This window comes from Chamaea fasciata, unplaced genomic scaffold (assembly GCF_029207755.1).
Source record: "Chamaea fasciata isolate MVZ Bird 193981 ecotype frontalis unplaced genomic scaffold, bChaFas1.0.hap1 SCAF_9, whole genome shotgun sequence".
Classification (NCBI taxonomy): domain Eukaryota; kingdom Metazoa; phylum Chordata; class Aves; order Passeriformes; family Sylviidae; genus Chamaea; species Chamaea fasciata.
The window spans coordinates 33,799,145-33,815,898 of NW_027094094.1; the positions used below are offsets into that span (position 1 = coordinate 33,799,145).

Consider the following 16,754-nt stretch of genomic DNA (forward strand, 5'->3'; position numbering starts at 1 on the left):
TGCTGAGTTTCTTCAAATTAAATTTAAAGGGTAATTGATCAAGAAGATACATTAAAAAAAAAAATGTTTTCTCTGGAGTGTTTCTGAAGAGATGTTTATGAGTGAGGAGTCATCTCAACAAGACAACTCCAAGACTCATCCACAGGAAACAAGCAAGGCTAGCTTAGGGTTATGTTCCCACTGGGCGTGGGGACACTTGGGTGTTTGGTCTTTTCCTGTCTGAAGTCGCCTGAAATCTGAAGATCACCTTCGATTTTGCCAGACTCTGCTTGTGCTGTTATTTCTATATTCAGTAAATAACATAAAAATATTGGGCACAGGACATGGGTTTTAGAAGAGGGTAGTTACAGGCTGTCTGTATTTAGGTAGTTCTAGAATAGTTCTGCTTTTTTCTTATGCAAATCTCCTAAATATAGTCCATTTACAAGCCTTGCAGAAATCACTATTTTATAATCCATGCAACCTATGCTTTCGTTGGCTGAGCCTTCCATCTAATATGCTTATTTGTGGAAGCTGCTCCACTTTCCACAGTAAAATGTACATATTTACAGGCTCCCAGAGGAAAAGAATTTAAATAAGAGCACACTCCATAGACACAAAGATTAAAAGTCATGCCCTTGTCATGGTGTTTAGTTGGTTTGTTTGTTTCCACTCACTATGGGACTGCTGTGAGAAAGCAGAGTGGTGTGGTTGTCTGTGCAAATGAAGCAGAGGAGAGCTGTGTCTTGTATTCTGGAGCAGCCTCTGAACGGGAAAGTCTTGAGGCTGTGACAACCCTGGTATTACAGTGGGCAGGTCTTGGCTGCAAGTGGGAAACTGGTTAAAATCAGTCTGGTGTGCTTCATAGCCATCTTTTCTAGTTCACATTGAGATAATAAGAATTGTTTTATTTTTTTTAATACTGACATTAACAGAATTTGTAGTGTTGATTCCTCTACTTGCTTAGATTATTGGTTTATATTAGATGTCTCATTAAAATTCCGTGCTTATAAAGATAGTTTTGAATTAATTGTCTTGCACTTTCAGTGTGTGAAATAGTGCAAGAAAATATCCTTCTTTGTTTCATAATAATTCAAAACACTGCAATAGTCTGTTTATTTAATCATAGCTTCAACATACAAATTGCCTTATTAATTATTTCTTACAGTCAGTCTTAAACTTCTGAGGAAGAGTTCTCAGCTGCAAGTGCTGTATTAATGCAGAATGGAATAAATAAATACATAAATATTTCTGAAAAAAAGTAACAGTCTTTCTGTAGAGTTATAAATCTGCTTTCAGTACTTTCTCTACCTTCTCTCATATGTACCACCCAAGTTCAGCTTGTTAAGGACTGCTGGCATATGAGAGCTTTCCTTTACAAGATTCTGTTTCAGTGTTTCCCTCCATGGAGAAGACTGGTATTATCTGGCTTTCCTTACCAGCAATTCTGTTTTCTGAAGCAGAAAATTAAATTTGCTCTTCTTTACTATGAAGAAGCCAGCGTGTGTCTCATATTCACGCTAGACTGTCCTGACATACCAGCAGCAGCAAACGTGAAAATAGTGTGTCCCAGCACCTAGGACAGCAGAAAATGATTTTCTAGCAGAATCTCTATCAGATAGAGGTTCTGATTCTTATTCATACCAAGATACCTTCCAATTGCTCCAGGAGTGCTGTCCCAAGGTAGAAGGGGTAATTTATACTCTCTGCCAGAAGCATCCAGCCCCTTGCACTGGAATTCCCCCTCAGTGGAAGTGCTTCATCTTTAGAGCCCTGACAGTGGGTTTTTCAGATAGTGCCGCTCTGAACGATCAGCTTAACGTTCTGTCTTTGTGCTATTGTTATTGCTTCTCTAGGTCCTGAGTCTTTATGGGCAGATCAGGACCGTTTATTAGAACAGGGTAAAATACTGGGTCAGTGCACAGTGATGTTTGGCTGGAGTAGTTTTGCCTGCGGTACTTCCTATAGCTGTACTGTCAACCTGCCCAGTAATGTAATTTATTTTTCCTTCTGAATGTTATTCAGCTTCTCCTGTAATTTACATTGGAATAACAGGTAGAGAACAGTGCCTTGGACCTGCAATATGGGCTGCCAGGTGTGGTGTGCGTCACATGAATGACACAGGTTGCCTGTAAAATTTACTCCAATGCATTCTGTCCTAGTTTGCTTTTCAAGAGGTGGCACAGCCCACGGCCTTTTGTGCCTTACTTAGCTAAAGGAAATAAAAGTAACTAACTGGAGCATTGATCGCATGGAATCTTTAACAAATACAACATTTACTTGTTAAACACTGAAGAAATGTTAATCTCTTTCTAAACACTGAGTACTTTGACTTCCTGCCATCTCCCTCTGCTCTCTCTCCCCCTCTCCAAAACAGGCCAGAGTTTGATTTTTTCATTGCAGTTTATTCTCCCGTCTTGCTCAGACCTCACTGTTAACTCTAAGAGCATTTCCCTTGTTCTCCAGCCGTCAGTGAATCTCCTGTGTGCGGCCCTGCCACATCACGTTACCTTGTCAGTCATTCTTTGTGCCTTTGTGTCACCTTATGAGGGATTTCACCTAAGGGTTTTGGTCTATATGTTGCTGTTCTTCAGCTGACATAAGTCCTCTGTGGCTTTCTTCTCTTCTGTTTGTGCGTGTGTGAAACAGGGTACCGAATAAACTTCATAATGGGGAGAGTCGGAAAAACAAGCATGGTGGTGATAAGATTTCCTGGTGCTTAGTTGTAGTAGGGAACAGTTAAGTCATCCCTGCAATGGTGGGGTGAATGCAAACTCTCACAAGGAGCTATGGAGTGCAAAACAGCTTCCTATATAAAGGCAGGAAAAATGGAACTTGCCTTTGAGGGTGCTGACATACGGAATAAAATAAAAACTGGCTGCAGTGGCAAAATCAGTTTTGCCTTAGCCTTTACATCAATTTTGAATGGCTTTACCAGAAGTTAATTACATACATTTTTTAATTACATCACTTGTGTTGCTTTATAATAAGTCTCAGGCCAAGTGACTTTCCCAAGATCGTACATTAAAAAGCTGAGAGAAGAGTTTTGAAATGTACCTCATAGTCTGGACAACAAATAAGCTTCTGCACAAAATTTTGGTACAGAATAAAACATAGTTAAAACGTGTGCATATTAAAAACTGTAAAGTCATACCATATTTTAACCATAAAATGTACCATAGATGTGGTTATTCTTTGTGCAGTCTAATTAACATTAGTCTAATTAACATGAAAAGAAGTGGATGTGGCCAGAACACAGGGACACGGATTCATTTGCTCCATTCATGTCCAGACTCCCTCCTCCAACAGTATGAATCACAATAGGATGAATAAAAGTGGTAGTTTTGTTACTGTACTGCAATGTTAGTACAAAAATCAATTTCTTTTGCTTTGGAAATGCCAGGTGCCTTCTGAATGTGGTATTTAGTGGTGCTGCAAAGATAGTGAAACAAGTGAAAGGGATGTCAAGAGAAAATCCATCTGTAGAGGAGAAAAATCAATGTTTTTAATTCATTTCAATTTCTCATTTTACAAACTTCATTACATCCAATTCTATTATAAAAATCCACTCTCTCAATATAGGAAATAATTGGAAGAAGAAAGTTCAACTGGATTAGATAAATTAATTATCTAAGTCTTAAAATGTTTCTGAGGTTTTTTTTTTCAATCAGATATAACAAAATTACAGAAGCTCATGTTATCAGTCCAGATACAGTCTCATGCACAAAAGATTTATCCAAATAAGTAATTCTGGTCTTTACTTCTTATAAATTGATACTGAACTAATTCATCACCCCCACACCACAGCAATTTACATGTTAGCAGGAGTTCATAGAGGTATAATATGCTGCCAGTCTGGCTGCTCCTGATCAGCTCCCCTGTTGGAGTATTGCATGCTGCACCTCAGGCAGCAAGGCATGGCCTGCTGCTTATGTGGCCCAGCAAAACATCAGGGGAAATAATCTTCATTTTGAATTGAGGACGTAAACACTGGCGTTTTGTGTTGTTGCCGTGCGTTTAATACCAATCTGTCTGTTATCCTGCTGTCCTGCAGTGAAATGCCTGCAGGTGTCCCATGCACATTCAATTGCTCTTTGGCTGGGAGGTAACACCAGGTCAGCTGGGGTTGTGTGCTGCTCTGCAGGCTGGGAGCAGAGCCCTCGGGAGCCTGGGCAGCGCTGTGGGCTGGGAGCCTGCGGGGATGGGGCTCCCACTGAGCCTTCCTTGCTCGGCACATCTCGGGAGGATTGCCTGCATCCTGCTGCCATTCTGCTTTGGGAGGATTGCCTGCATCCTGGTACCATTTCGATGGAGAGCAGTAGACACTGCTTCTTGGAACTCCCCTGCAGGCTTGCGTATGTGTTACGTCCTTACCTACCTGCTTAAGAGAGAAATGGCTCCCTCAGAGATTCAGAATTCAAATACAAGTACAAATCTCATGGTTGCTGTGCTTCTGGGGAGAGCTGAACTTCAGAGATCAGGGTACTGAAAGCAATGTCTCCAAAACCCAGAGACAGCAGTACAGAAGTAGTAAGCCGTGACAGAGAGGTGGCTGAGGTCTTTAAAATGCTTGTGATTATCCCCTTTGTTACTGTAGTTCTCAGGAGGAGCTGGTTTCCTTGGGGCCCTGTAACAAGAGATTGCAGTGCAGTGGCTTCAGGAGTCCAGTGGGTGATTTCTGGTTTTAAAGGAGAAAGCTTGTTTTCTAATCTCTGTCTCAAAGTCTTGTTTTCTTTTATGACACATGGTTTGCCATCTGTTCTTAGAGCACACAGGTTTAAGGATGGGAATTCTGAAAACATAACCATTTTCTAAACAAGGAAATATTGCTGCTGTTGCCAAAGCACAGATCAGAGGGAGAAGCCTTTGGCCACTGCAGTTAAGGTTGTTGACTTTGTAGGTGGAGCCTGCTCTGTCTGCTCTCTAAGGTTTTGAGTGCTTTGTAAGCTCTTCTGTATGTGCTGCTTTAATTCTTCAGTGTTTTGCTACTAATCCCTGTTTTATCCTCCCTTTAGGCATCAGAATCTCTAGGCATTACAGTGGGTGATTAACACAGCTTGGCACTTGAGTAAAAAAGGTTGGAGTCTTACTGCCAGGGAGGCAGGGTGGGAATGATGACAATTAGGCTGAAGGTGGTCAGTGGATCTTACTCATTTAAGAAGAGCTAACTACAATGGAAAAATCTCTCTACAAGGGAAAAAAGAGATACATGTAAGAAATATGGGGAGTGTATCTCTCTCTTCGTCCCTCAGGTTAGACAAGCAGGTTGGGATCATATTGATTGCTCAGGACAAAGAAAAACCTTTCCCTCCAGAAGCAAGGATGGAATTCAAGTAAATGCTGGACATGTATAAATAATAGCAATATTAAAAGCGTTGCAAAGTGATGTGAGTGCTGTTCCAGCTCATCTGCTTCCAGCAGGTTGGCCCATGAGGGTGTTTGTTATCCAGTGCTTGGGGCTGTGTCAGAGTCCCAGCACTACCTCTTTCCTCGGTGACAAGTAAATGTCCCTTGAATCCCAACTTTTGAGAGCAGTCCAGTGAAAATGACAAGTGAGCTTCCTTAAGAAGGTCGTTGGTGGCTTTCAAAATCCTTACTGCATGCTGACAATGAGTTGGTGGCCTCAAAGTGCTCGGTACAAGGTGGGCACGTGTAGGAGGAACTCCATACAAAGAATCCCCCCCAGAGGCATTTCTGGAGGAAAGCAGCACTTATTTCTGCCCCCTTGGGAAATGCTGCCTTAACAATGGAATTACAGACCAGAAGTTTTCCATGTTGTGGAAATGTCACTTTTCCTCTTACCTCCCCCTTTTTCCCCTGGGCTCAGAAAGGGGTACCCGTTCTCTCCTGCAGAAGCATTCCCAGCAGCAGGGCAGAGCAGAGCCAGGATGGCTGCTGGCACTCGCACACGGTGTTCTGCCAGCCCACAGGCTCCACACTTGGGGTGAAGTGCCAAAGAGGGAGTGGGGACAGCTGGGAAAGCCCGGGGACACCGCTGTGAGCAGGGCACTGGGAAGGTGGAGCTGTGCCCAGGTGGCACAGCAGCTGGAATTGGTAGAGGTACTGGAACAGGGGAGAGGACGACTGGCACCATAAAGCCTTGCCCCCATTAGATGCCCAGCTCCAGGGAACTATAACAGAGTTTGGCTTGTGACTGGATTTCCAAAAAACCAAACTTCTGTTTTGATCACAGACTGGACCCATTTTATTGTGAGATCGGTATCTGGGAATATCCAGCACAGGCAGTGTCTCACAGGCTAAAAAGCAAAACAGAATAGAAGGAGGCCTGGGACAAGAGGAGTGAACACACTAGTTTGGCAGGTTCAAGTCTTGAATTTCACTCCAGTGACAGGGTAGTCTACAGTCTTTATTTTTAGCCAAGATTATGGGTTTGCTTCACAGTAACTGCTTCAGATGGAATCTCTGGGATGGATACAGTCGCTGAAATGTTAGTACACTTTATCTGCTGTATTCATTCCAGAGCCCTGAGAACAAGGGGTTCTTCCAGGAGGGAAACTGGGAAGAGTAGTTGAAGGACAGGATGCTGGGGGAAGTGAAGCATCTTAGTCATTCTTGTTAACATAACAACTACTTGTCTTGAAATTATATTGGCTTGTGTAACGCTTGCAGCTAGACAAAAAATATTTCAGTGGTAATAGATCTCATCCTGAGCCAAAAAGTTGTCTCATTTCCCTTTCTTTTTATAGTATAATAAGTATGAATTTCCTATTCAAACTCTTCAAAGGTTTGCAGACATAATTATTCTGTGCTTATTTTTAGTTGCTGGGGGCTTAAATTCCAGTTTGCTTCCTGCTGTTGCTATACTTTTGCCATAAGATGCAGCCATTTTTTCCCTGTCAGATTAATTCAAAAGCAGAAAATTGAGGCTGAGTATATGAGATGCTGCACCTTTGTAAGTGAAACATTCATGTACTCCCGTGTAGTGGCTATGAATTCTAACAACTTTAGTTTATTGGCAACTAAATATTATGTAATTATATAAATACATTTAGCTATAAATATATCTATATATTTAATTATGTTAAAAATTATTACATTAATTTCTGTTACTCATGTTTTATGACTGTTATAATAGTCATTACTAATGTGTGCTGTAACGGATATAAAATCCATAATAGGTTAATTATATAATTATATAAATAGGTAAATAAGAGAGGGTTATTTTTCTGTCAGCCAAGGGCAAAGATCACCCAAGCACTAAGGCGGCCACATTAAGGGCAGATGGTTTGCAGGGTGTGCTTGGAGTCTGCCTTTTGTTTACTATTCCTGTGGCACCTGTATAATCCATGCAGAATCACAGAATGTTGAGGGGTTGCAGTGGACCTTGAAGACATCTCATCCAACATGTCCCACTGTCCAAGCCCCATCCAGCCTGGCCTTGGACACTTCCAGGGATCCAGGGGCATCACAGCCTCCCTGAGCACCCTGTGCCAGGGCTTGCCCACCCACCCTCACAGTAAAGAGTTCCTTCCCCATATCTAACCTACGTTCCCCCTCCATGAATTCCTACCCAAGATGTAAAGTAGCAGAGCTCCAGTCCTCTCTTTTCTGTCCTCAAATTGCTCCTAAGGGCAGGTGAGCTAAATATAAATTTTGCATTGTGCATCCAGATGTTCTCTTAGAGAAACTGATGCAAACCTTCCTGACAGCAAGTTGCACTGGTGTTTTCTTTACTTATTTTCATTTGAGGTTCTAAGGACCACACCCCCAGCAAGCTGTGAAACCCCAACCCTCAGTGATGTCTGAGAGGACTAGACTGGGTTTGTAGGGGAGTGGAAGGCAGAAATGAGCCTTTGGCTGTTTTTCATCTTTGGAAAACCTCAGCTCCAGGGAGATTCTGCTTTCCTGGAGCAATCATTGCTTTAAATGGCTCTTCCTCCACCAGAGAAGCTAAAAACTCCCCAAGAAAGTTAGTTTTCTCCCATTCTCTCAGCCATGCTGGCTGGTTGGGCATGGTACAAAGTGTGAGAGCAATGTCCTATCCTGTTTCCATCCAGTGAGAGAGCTCTGGGAATGAAGCAGCAAAGGCACAGAGGCTTGCTGGAGCAGGGAGCAGCAGCTCCTTTAACCCTCCAGCCCCTGGAAAGAGCAGTGCCCGACCCACAGCTCCTGAGCTGCGGCGTGCTGGCAGCTGCTCCTGAGTCAGCTGCTGCCTTCTATGAAGGTGACTGAGAACTGCAGCAGAAAAGCCAAGGGCTCTAAAATGACCAGGTTGATAAAAGATTTGAGGGTCAAGAAGAAACAACATCCTGCACAGGGCATCTCTGTGGTCTCCAGCCTGCTTTAACACAGTCGTTTTCACCATCAGGAAGTAGAATGTGAGTATTTCCTAACCTGTAAAAAACTCCTTAAAACAGAACTGTTAGATCCACCTCTTGCAGTGCAAGCTTTCATCTAAACTATTGCATTTAGGCTGGAGCCAAAAATTAGTTCCTCAGCTTCCAGTTCCTTGGACCATAACAGCACATTCCTCCTGTTGATGAGAGACATCAGGGGCTTTAAAGTATTTTCATGGGTTGTTTGCCATTTCTGCTTTGGATGTATTTTGTTTTTCTTTATGCCAAGAAAGTTTCCAGTGAGCTGTGGTTTTTTATTTGAAAGGCAGTATTTTTCAGTGCAGCAGCACCACTTCCAGTGTGCAACACAAAATCCATGACTTTTTAATTAACACTGCTTGGTGCATTTTCTTCCCTTTAACAAAGCAAAAGCGTGCACATTATCTGCTTGATCTTTAATTATTATTTAATTACTCATATGCTAAAATTGCCTCTACTGGGCAATATCAGATGAGCGCTTTTGTTCTGTCTGTCTCCTCCCAGCCCCCAGGGGCATTACCTGTTGTGTGTAAGCAGGCAGAGCTCCCTCAGTGCTCCAGGCACAGCTCCGTGGGGTGCAGAGGATTCTCTGCACAGGAAGGGAAGTGGGAGCCAAGCAGAGGGCTGGGGAGGGTCCCTGGGGCCTCGGGTGTCGGCGAGCTGCTGGTAGGGAGGGGAAGGTGAGTGCTGCCTTTCCAGGCTGTGGGGATGCGGGGCTGAGAGGCAGGAACAGGCAGCACCCCTGGCTGAGCCCCACGGTGAGAGCGCCCACAGCTCCCGTGTCCTCTGCCAGAAGTGCCAGCCCTGCCGCTGTCCTGTCCAGCACTCACACACACCAGCCCCCTGCCTCTTCCAACACAGTTCTGTTCTGGTTTTAAATCCCACCCGAGGCAACAGGGGTTATTCATCTCATTTCCTCAGTCTATATACTGGCAAGTCCCCAGAGTTCAGCCAGGAGCAACACAAAAGGGATAAGTAATATCTGGAAGCAAAAATAGGTTTTACATAGAATTTTATTATCTGCTGCTAATAAATACCTTTTTTTTTTTTTTTGTCTAAAAGAAAACTTCTATTGGCTCATGAAAGAACTTGCTATATAAACATACTTTTCTCAAATGCTTCAGTTGTGGACTCACAGAAAATAAGGGGTGGAACCCTTTCAAAAAGTACTGCAGGACTTTTAAAACACCTTGCCAGGCCTGATGTCAGGCTGCTTAGTTGTGTTCTTTAGTAGAGATGCAGCTATAGAGCTTCCTTCCCTAGTGGTACCAGGCTATGCTGGCAGAAAAAGTACATCAGCTGTTTATTAAAAAAAATAAAAATTCAACAGCTTTGGGATTCATGGAAATGCCGCAGACCTGTACTCTCAAACTAATGGGCTTCAGCAGTGGGACTCTCACTTTTTAGTGCTCTAGTGAAAATTTTTCATATAAAATTGCCTTCAATCATCCATCACACTTTGCTCCGTAATGTGGTAATGGGGAGAGGCCAAGGCAGGCTGATGAAATCATCTGAGCCGCTGAGGTGAGAAAGCTGCAGCTCTGCCAGGCTGAGAGCAGTGGAGGGCACAGTGCGAGGGGACGTGCTGGGGAGAGGCAGGCAGAAACTGGGGGAGGAGTTATGCTCTGAGAGCTGGGCTAGCAGGGAATGAGGAGGCTGAAGGATGAATGAGGAGCTGCTTGGAATAAAACTTACTGAGCAGTTCATCCTCCTTCAGAATTCTCCCTCATGGCAGGGAAGTGGTGGTTCCCTGCTTCCCAAACTGGCTGAGGGGTAATGAGCTGGGCTTTTTACAGCTCCAGGACTTCTTACCCTCTGCCTCCTTAGCCAGGAATAAACTTTTTCACTTGGGATTGAATTTGACCCAAGATAAATTTAGTCTAGATTTAATTATCGTTCTTTTGGCTCCTCTCAACAACCTGCAGTGGGTTTTAAATTCCTCATTCAGTTAGAGGGTAGCTTTTGTGTAATAAAGTGCTGTGTTGAGATCAAACTGACTACTGAGCATAGCCAGGGTGGGAGTAGAGACTGGCAGTGCAGGAAGGAGCATGAAATGAAGCAGTGAAGTGTCCTTTGGTGATACTGATGCTGGAGAACCTGTAGAGCAGCTAATGGAGCATGTGCAGCATGCTGGAAGAAAGTCTGGTGCTCCTGTGAGCACACCTGGCAGGCCTTGCACTTGAGACACACTAAAAAAATAATCCCACAACACTGACAGCAGCTTCTCAGGGGTGTACATGCTTTTTTATTAATGATGTGATACCAAGGCATTAGTTACAAATGTTTGACGTCAGGGTGACTGGGATCAAAGGTGTAACCTGGAGACAGGAGGGTTTCAGGACAGTCACACCCCCAGAGCAGGTCACAAGGCTGTGTCAGCTCACCTCCTGCCTCTGGGGCCCTAGGAGGAGCAGCTAAGCCAGGAGACACTACTGAGATCTTGATGCAAACGTGCTGGAGGGAACTGGAGCTGGAAAAAGGCAATTTTCTTCCAAACTCTTCCTTTTGTTCCATTTAACTGATTGCAACATTAGGAAAGGTGTGGAAGAATGATCAGCAGAATTTTTAATTCATGAGCACTATAATTTCACAGGGTTTCATAATCCACAGCCTAGGAATTGCCCTGGCCCAGCATCCTCAGCTTACAAACAGAGCAGCCCCAAGAGGAAAGGCACAGTTTAGGGTTATTCTTGCTGCCCACACTGGGCTGGGTCAGGCACTGCTGTGCAAACATGATAATAAGTGACCTGGAGCAGCAGCCCAGCGTGTGGAGCCATCCCATAATGGCAGTCAGTGACACACAGGAAGCTCTGGCTTTTGAGGGAGTTCTTTCATCGTAGGAAATGTAGGTGGCCATGCCAAAGGATCTACTGAACGGCCAAGGAAAGACATCCTGAGCAACAAATGCAGTCTGTGAAAAATTGGTGACATGGCAAAAAGGCAAGTTGGATCCTTCCAAAAAAATTAGTCCAAGTGGATTTCTGTGAAAAATTGGTGACATGGCAAAAAGGCAAGTTGGATCCTTCCAAAAAAATTAGTCCAAGTGGATTTCAGATTCAAAAGTATTTAGAAAAAAATAGTTTTCTTTAAGTGCATTGCAGAGGTCTGGACGAGCCGGATTAACCTTCATTACACACTTTGAGTGCAGCCATCCAGCACCCGCCAGCACAGTCCTGCATTCAGGACTCATCTGTCAGAAGTAACTGAATTCACTACAGGTGCTTGGGAAAACTCTCCCCATTCCTAAGATTCAAGATATGTGGATTTCACACACTGGTCTTGGAATAATGATTTATTTCAAAGTTGTTCTTTCGTGCAGCAATTAGGAAAGTTTTTTATTGTTAATGTCTGATTTATCTGAACTGCCAAATGTAACAGTCGGCAGATTTACTGGGGCTCACAGAAGAGAGCAGGGAGCAGAACACAGATTCCTGTTCATGCTTCCAAAGGCCTTCTAAAGAGCTGTCATCCCTGCTGGCTTGCAGTCAGTGGTTTTTTTTTTACTACATTATTACCTCCACATTGTTCCAACACTTCGTGTGTTTCATCAAACATTTTCCGGCTTACATTTCCAAGGCATGGCCTGGGCCAAGGACAGGGCTATGGATGCTGCAGCCTGGACCCAGGTTTAGGGCTCAGACTGGGCTCAGCTGGGCTGGTCACGGGGTGGCCCAGCAGCACCAGCATGAGATCCTGTGTGTCACCAAACAGATCCACTGCAGTGGGGCCACTGCCACCCCTGCTGAGGGAGCTCCTAAAGCCTGGTGCCTGCAGGATGGCTTTGGGCACGTGGCACAGTGCTCCTTCCCAGCTGCAGCACGGGCCCAGCTGTGCAGAGACACCAGAGTTGGTCGCTGCAGGACAATCAGTGTTATTTTCAACTGTGTACATCTAATTAGTCCAACAGCATTTTCAAATAATTTAAGCAAGTGTTATCTTACAGATTTAGAGCAAAACATTGGCATATATAGTTATTAAATAAGTGGGGGAAAAGATGAAAAATCATCAGAAATTCAAGGCAGGAAGACATAGTGGCAAAATATTAGACTATTTTTCTGCCTCTGAATTCACTCATGACTTGCACGGGATGGATTCTCTTCTTTGCAGAACCTTTTCTGACAGCAGCATAGATTTCTTCTGGCTTCTCTCTTTTAATCAGGGGCTTCTTCTCTGGAGCCTTCATTCTCCACATCACAACTGGGTGCCGTGGGCCGGCAGGACTCTGAATCTTGATAATCTTTGTGGATGCAATATAGGACATCTTCACTGTCTGCACCACAGAATTCATTAAATTTTTGGCGGCCTGAATTAGTGAAGTGACGCTGTCCAGCTGTAATAGGAAACAGAAACACCAGCCTGAAAGTCAGTGTGATTTTAATCACAGCAGGCACAGCAATAAACAACAGTTAAAAAGTAAGACTAGCAGAGACTGAACCATACTTTCTGTATTTTCCCTTTTGTGTTTGATCACTGTACTCCTGCTCTGCTGCTCGTATTTATTGTGATGTACAGAAATTCTGTACCGTGCTGGCGGACTAAAGTAATAATAATAAAATAAACAATAAATGCTAATTGTTTTGTTTTTTCTTTAATAAGAATTCACAATGCTTGTCTGCAGGGTCCTGTTGCAATTAGTACTGAAGGGTAATGAAACCAACTTGAAGAAGAGCTGTGAAAATGTGACCCCTTGTTTCAGCACCAGGTAAGGCCTCCAGCTGCTCCTGGCACATTCCAGGCTCCCACGGCTCAGGAGCAGTGCTGGGATACTCTGAAGTGTCTGGCTCTGTCTGAGCTGCTGAACCTGTTCTCAGCAGCTAAGATTTGTATGGGATATTAGAAGTGGGATAACCCACAGAAAAGCCAGTGACTGTGTGGCCTCTCCAGCTGCTTGGGCAGTGCCCCCAAGGGCAGAATGCGGAACAAACAAAGCCATCACCTACGGGCACCTTCCCCAGCACAGCCACAGCAGGGCTCTCTTCTGTCACTGCCCCTGGACAGGGAGCAGGAGCACTGAGGAAATGCTCTATGGCTGGGAGGGAGAAAGAGTAGAATTGCTCCTCAAAATGGGACAGCCTTCACACTTCACCTCCTAAACCTCCCCTTTGCTGAAACACCTGTGTAAAAGCACTGAGGCCAGTTCTCTGGAGGGCTGTCCATGTGTTTAGTGCAGAGTGATCCTGTCCTTTGCCATCCACCTGAACCCCAGAGCCTTGGGCAAGGTACAGATTGACAGACGGGGTTAGTAGGAAAGGTCTGAGGTCTTCTCCCTTTGCCAGGTCAAACAAATTGATCAGGGGAGAGAGGTGTGTTATTACTGTCTGTCTTCATTCCAACTGTGTAACACAAATGCAAATAAAGCCAAGAGGCTGCATTTAGTTGTAATTTGGAAATGCCTCTTAACTGGCAGAAAAATCTTGCAGTTAATACATTGCTGGTTTTTGGAAATGCAAAAAAAAAAAAAAAGTCTGGTTGAATGCACGCGTATGTGTGATGGCAAACTGAAATTATCTCAATTCCCCAAGAAAAGGTGTAAAAGCTACCAGATGGTCTCTAAAGTTCAGTCCCTGCTGCAGCATGTTAACTTTCTAGAAAGGGCTGCCAGCCTCTAGCAGCCACCTGGTGTTTGCAGGGCGCTGCTGCCACTGGGGGTGTGTTTGGGGACTGATGTATGAGCTGAACGAGGGAGCCTTGGCCCTGCAGCAGCCTCTGTCACACACTTTGACGGGAACTTCAAAGCACGTGCTGACCCCTAGGTTTCAAACAGTTCCTTATACATCTAACACATCTGAAACAAACCATTTCCCAACGCTGCAGGCTGTGGGGAAGGTTTTGCTCAGAGTTCCTGTCCCACACTCCCAGCACCTCTGGCCCTTTTCCCAGGGAGGCTGCCTGGAGGTGCAGCCCTAGCTCAGGGGCAGCTGAAGGGAGGCTCTGACCACACCTCACTGCTGGATGCTGTCACACCGTGTTTACTGGAGCAGGAGGAGACTTCACAGGAAGTTCCTTCTTTCATGCTAACCTGAGGACTGGTTATACACACTCTGCATGCACACACACATGAAATTTCAATTATCTGCAGATATCTAGAACAGCTGACACCACCGTAATTATTCAAAGCTTCTTGAAAGCTTTGAATAATCCTTTCCCCCCACACCACCTAACATTCCCTTTTCCAGCACTGGCACTGTAGTAACACCACTATGAAGTTTCTGGGACAAAGGAGAAGATGGTTTTGATTCTGTGGGAGATGGTGAATGGGCTTCAGAGGAAGTTTTTTTCCCTGAAGTTTCCCAGTGACTCCACTGTGTGTAACTGCTCCACCTTTTTGAAGTTGCTGGGTAACTGGGCAGCAAATAAATTCCTGTTTGCCTGGCAGGGAAAAGACTTCTAGAAGAAACTGGTACCACCCAAGCAGGATGCTACAAAACTTCAGCTGTTCTGTATTGTGACTTCAGTGTGTACTGTGGAACACGGAGAATGTTGAGGTGAGCACTAGAACTGCTGTGTCCTTGCGTCCACCTGACCCTTCTGCTTTCTGATGCATCTCACATTTGCCTTCTAAAGAGACAGCTTCTGTTGGGGTGGGGTATTAACTGCACTCAGAATTTTGAAGGTTTTAGAGGTTCTTAGATGTGTGCTACAGGCGGTATCAATCAGGCCATACATTTAATCTCCTTTTTTCTTGCTTTAGAGAGCAGCTGTTTTTCTACCTCAATGCCAGAAACAATGTAGAGTTTGGTGGAAATCTGTTCTATAAAACTGATGTACTCAAGAACTGTCTTCACTTGGATGCTTTTATCTCAGATATTCAGCAGGCTCTTCAAGGTCTCATATCCAGGAAAACTGAAGAAATGAAACTTGGCATAAATGAAAGACTGATAAAATATTCATTGAGCGTTTAAGTTCATTTCACTTAGAGAGATGTGGCTGCAAACTCTGCAGTGCACAGCAAGTGGTACATTAAGATTCACTAGCAAAACAAACCAACCCCAAACTAAAGCTGTTTCATTTTTGCCTAACTTCACTTTTGCTCTTTCAGCATTTTCCATGGAGATGCAACATCCCAGCCTCCAGATTTTACAGGTGTGACTGTGTGAGTTAAGCCATTAATTCATTAAAGGCTTTAGGAAAAACATCCCTTTGCCATTTCTTTCCTCACCTGGCCTGTGAGTTCTAATGTACTTGGCTGTCATTGCAAAAGGAATTCAGAAGGATGCTGACCACTGTAATTTCACACTGGGGTGAAACACACAAGATACACAGCAGAAGACAGTATTTTTTAAGAAAAAAAAAACAAACAAAAAACACCCCAAATGGGGCTGGCATCCCTCAAGCTGAAATCCACTCTCCCATCTCCAGCACTTTTATACCTCCTCTGTAATAAGTCCTGAGAGCAAGCCACTGAATAACAAAGCAGAAGGAAAAGGTTAGACAAGAAATGAATTTTGAAACTTTTTTTTCTGTTTGTTTACATGCATTGTATTTTTTCTCATTTTTGTTAAGTAATTTAATGTCTTGGCAGTAGTGGCAATCCATTGCTATGAAATGCTGAACAATATAACAACTGATATGGGCAGTTATTTTAAAGTTATTTATTCAGAATAACCAAGAGAATCGTGACTTAGAAGCTGAAGAACCCTTTTGCTGTCAAAGTATTTTCTGTTCAGCGCACTAAGAAGTGCTTGCACTGTCCCATGTCAGCAGTAGTGGCATCTTGTGTAGCAGTGAAATGCAAACTGTCCTTATTGCAGGATATGCAGAGAAGGCAGGCCCCTGCTGCTGCTGTTTGTGTGGATGTGCAGGTGCTGTCCCTTTGCCAGAAGGCAGAGACAGACACCCGCCTTCCTGGATGAAGCTGTGCACAGCAACACCCCCCAAGGGTTCTGTGAAACGTGGCAGTGCCTGCAGCCCCAGCTGGGACCCTCTGCTGGGAGCGTTCTTGGAGTGTTTGCAGGGAACTGTGAGGTTTTGCTGTTTGAGAATAGATGCATTAGTTGGCTGTTTACAATATCCCAAGTCCTACTTGCAGTTCAGCCACATGAAGGTTTTTCATACAGGTGGAAGCTGAGAACTGAACATCAAATACAGTTCTATATCAGTGTTGGAAGTCTGAACTTAGAATTCTTTAGGAAACAAGGTCAATTATTAAAAATTAATTCTGATTAAAACACAAGATTCATTAAATGCATTCCTAGAAGCAGATTTCCTTTGGTACACTGTATCAAGAAACTAAGACTGTTTTTATTTCTTTGACAGTTACATTTGAAAGTAACATGAGTTCTACATTTTTGTGGAGAGTAATTAGTGTCCCAGTAGTGCTGCATTTCAGGTAAGAAGTCCTTACTACATTGTGCTTTTGATTTTAATCCTGCTTTTTTGCTAGCTGTAGCCATTTGCTGTTTTGAATTACTTTATGGCTCTTTCACTAAGGTTGCTGCA

At 43.9% G+C, this 16,754-nt stretch overlaps 1 protein-coding gene and 1 long non-coding RNA gene across 4 annotated transcripts in view; one reads left to right on the top strand and one right to left on the bottom strand.

The window, feature by feature from the left end:
- LOC136294228 (uncharacterized) overlaps nucleotides 1-16,754 on the top strand; it is a 50,867-nt gene that overhangs the window by 18,808 nt on the left and 15,305 nt on the right. Inside the window, exons 2-4 of the long non-coding RNA XR_010722343.1 lie at nucleotides 12,934-13,017; nucleotides 14,692-14,800; nucleotides 16,572-16,644. This is a non-coding gene — a long non-coding RNA (uncharacterized lncRNA). The remainder of the gene's footprint in view (nucleotides 1-12,933; nucleotides 13,018-14,691; nucleotides 14,801-16,571; nucleotides 16,645-16,754) is intronic.
- Nucleotides 10,029-16,754, bottom strand: part of CTNNA3 (catenin alpha 3) — a 407,433-nt gene continuing 400,707 nt past the window's right edge. For all 3 annotated transcript variants that reach the window (XM_066191821.1, XM_066191820.1, XM_066191822.1), the window contains one exon: nucleotides 10,029-12,645. In XM_066191821.1, the coding sequence (XP_066047918.1) occupies nucleotides 12,358-12,645 (288 nt within the window). In that variant the 3' untranslated portion in view covers nucleotides 10,029-12,357. The remainder of the gene's footprint in view (nucleotides 12,646-16,754) is intronic.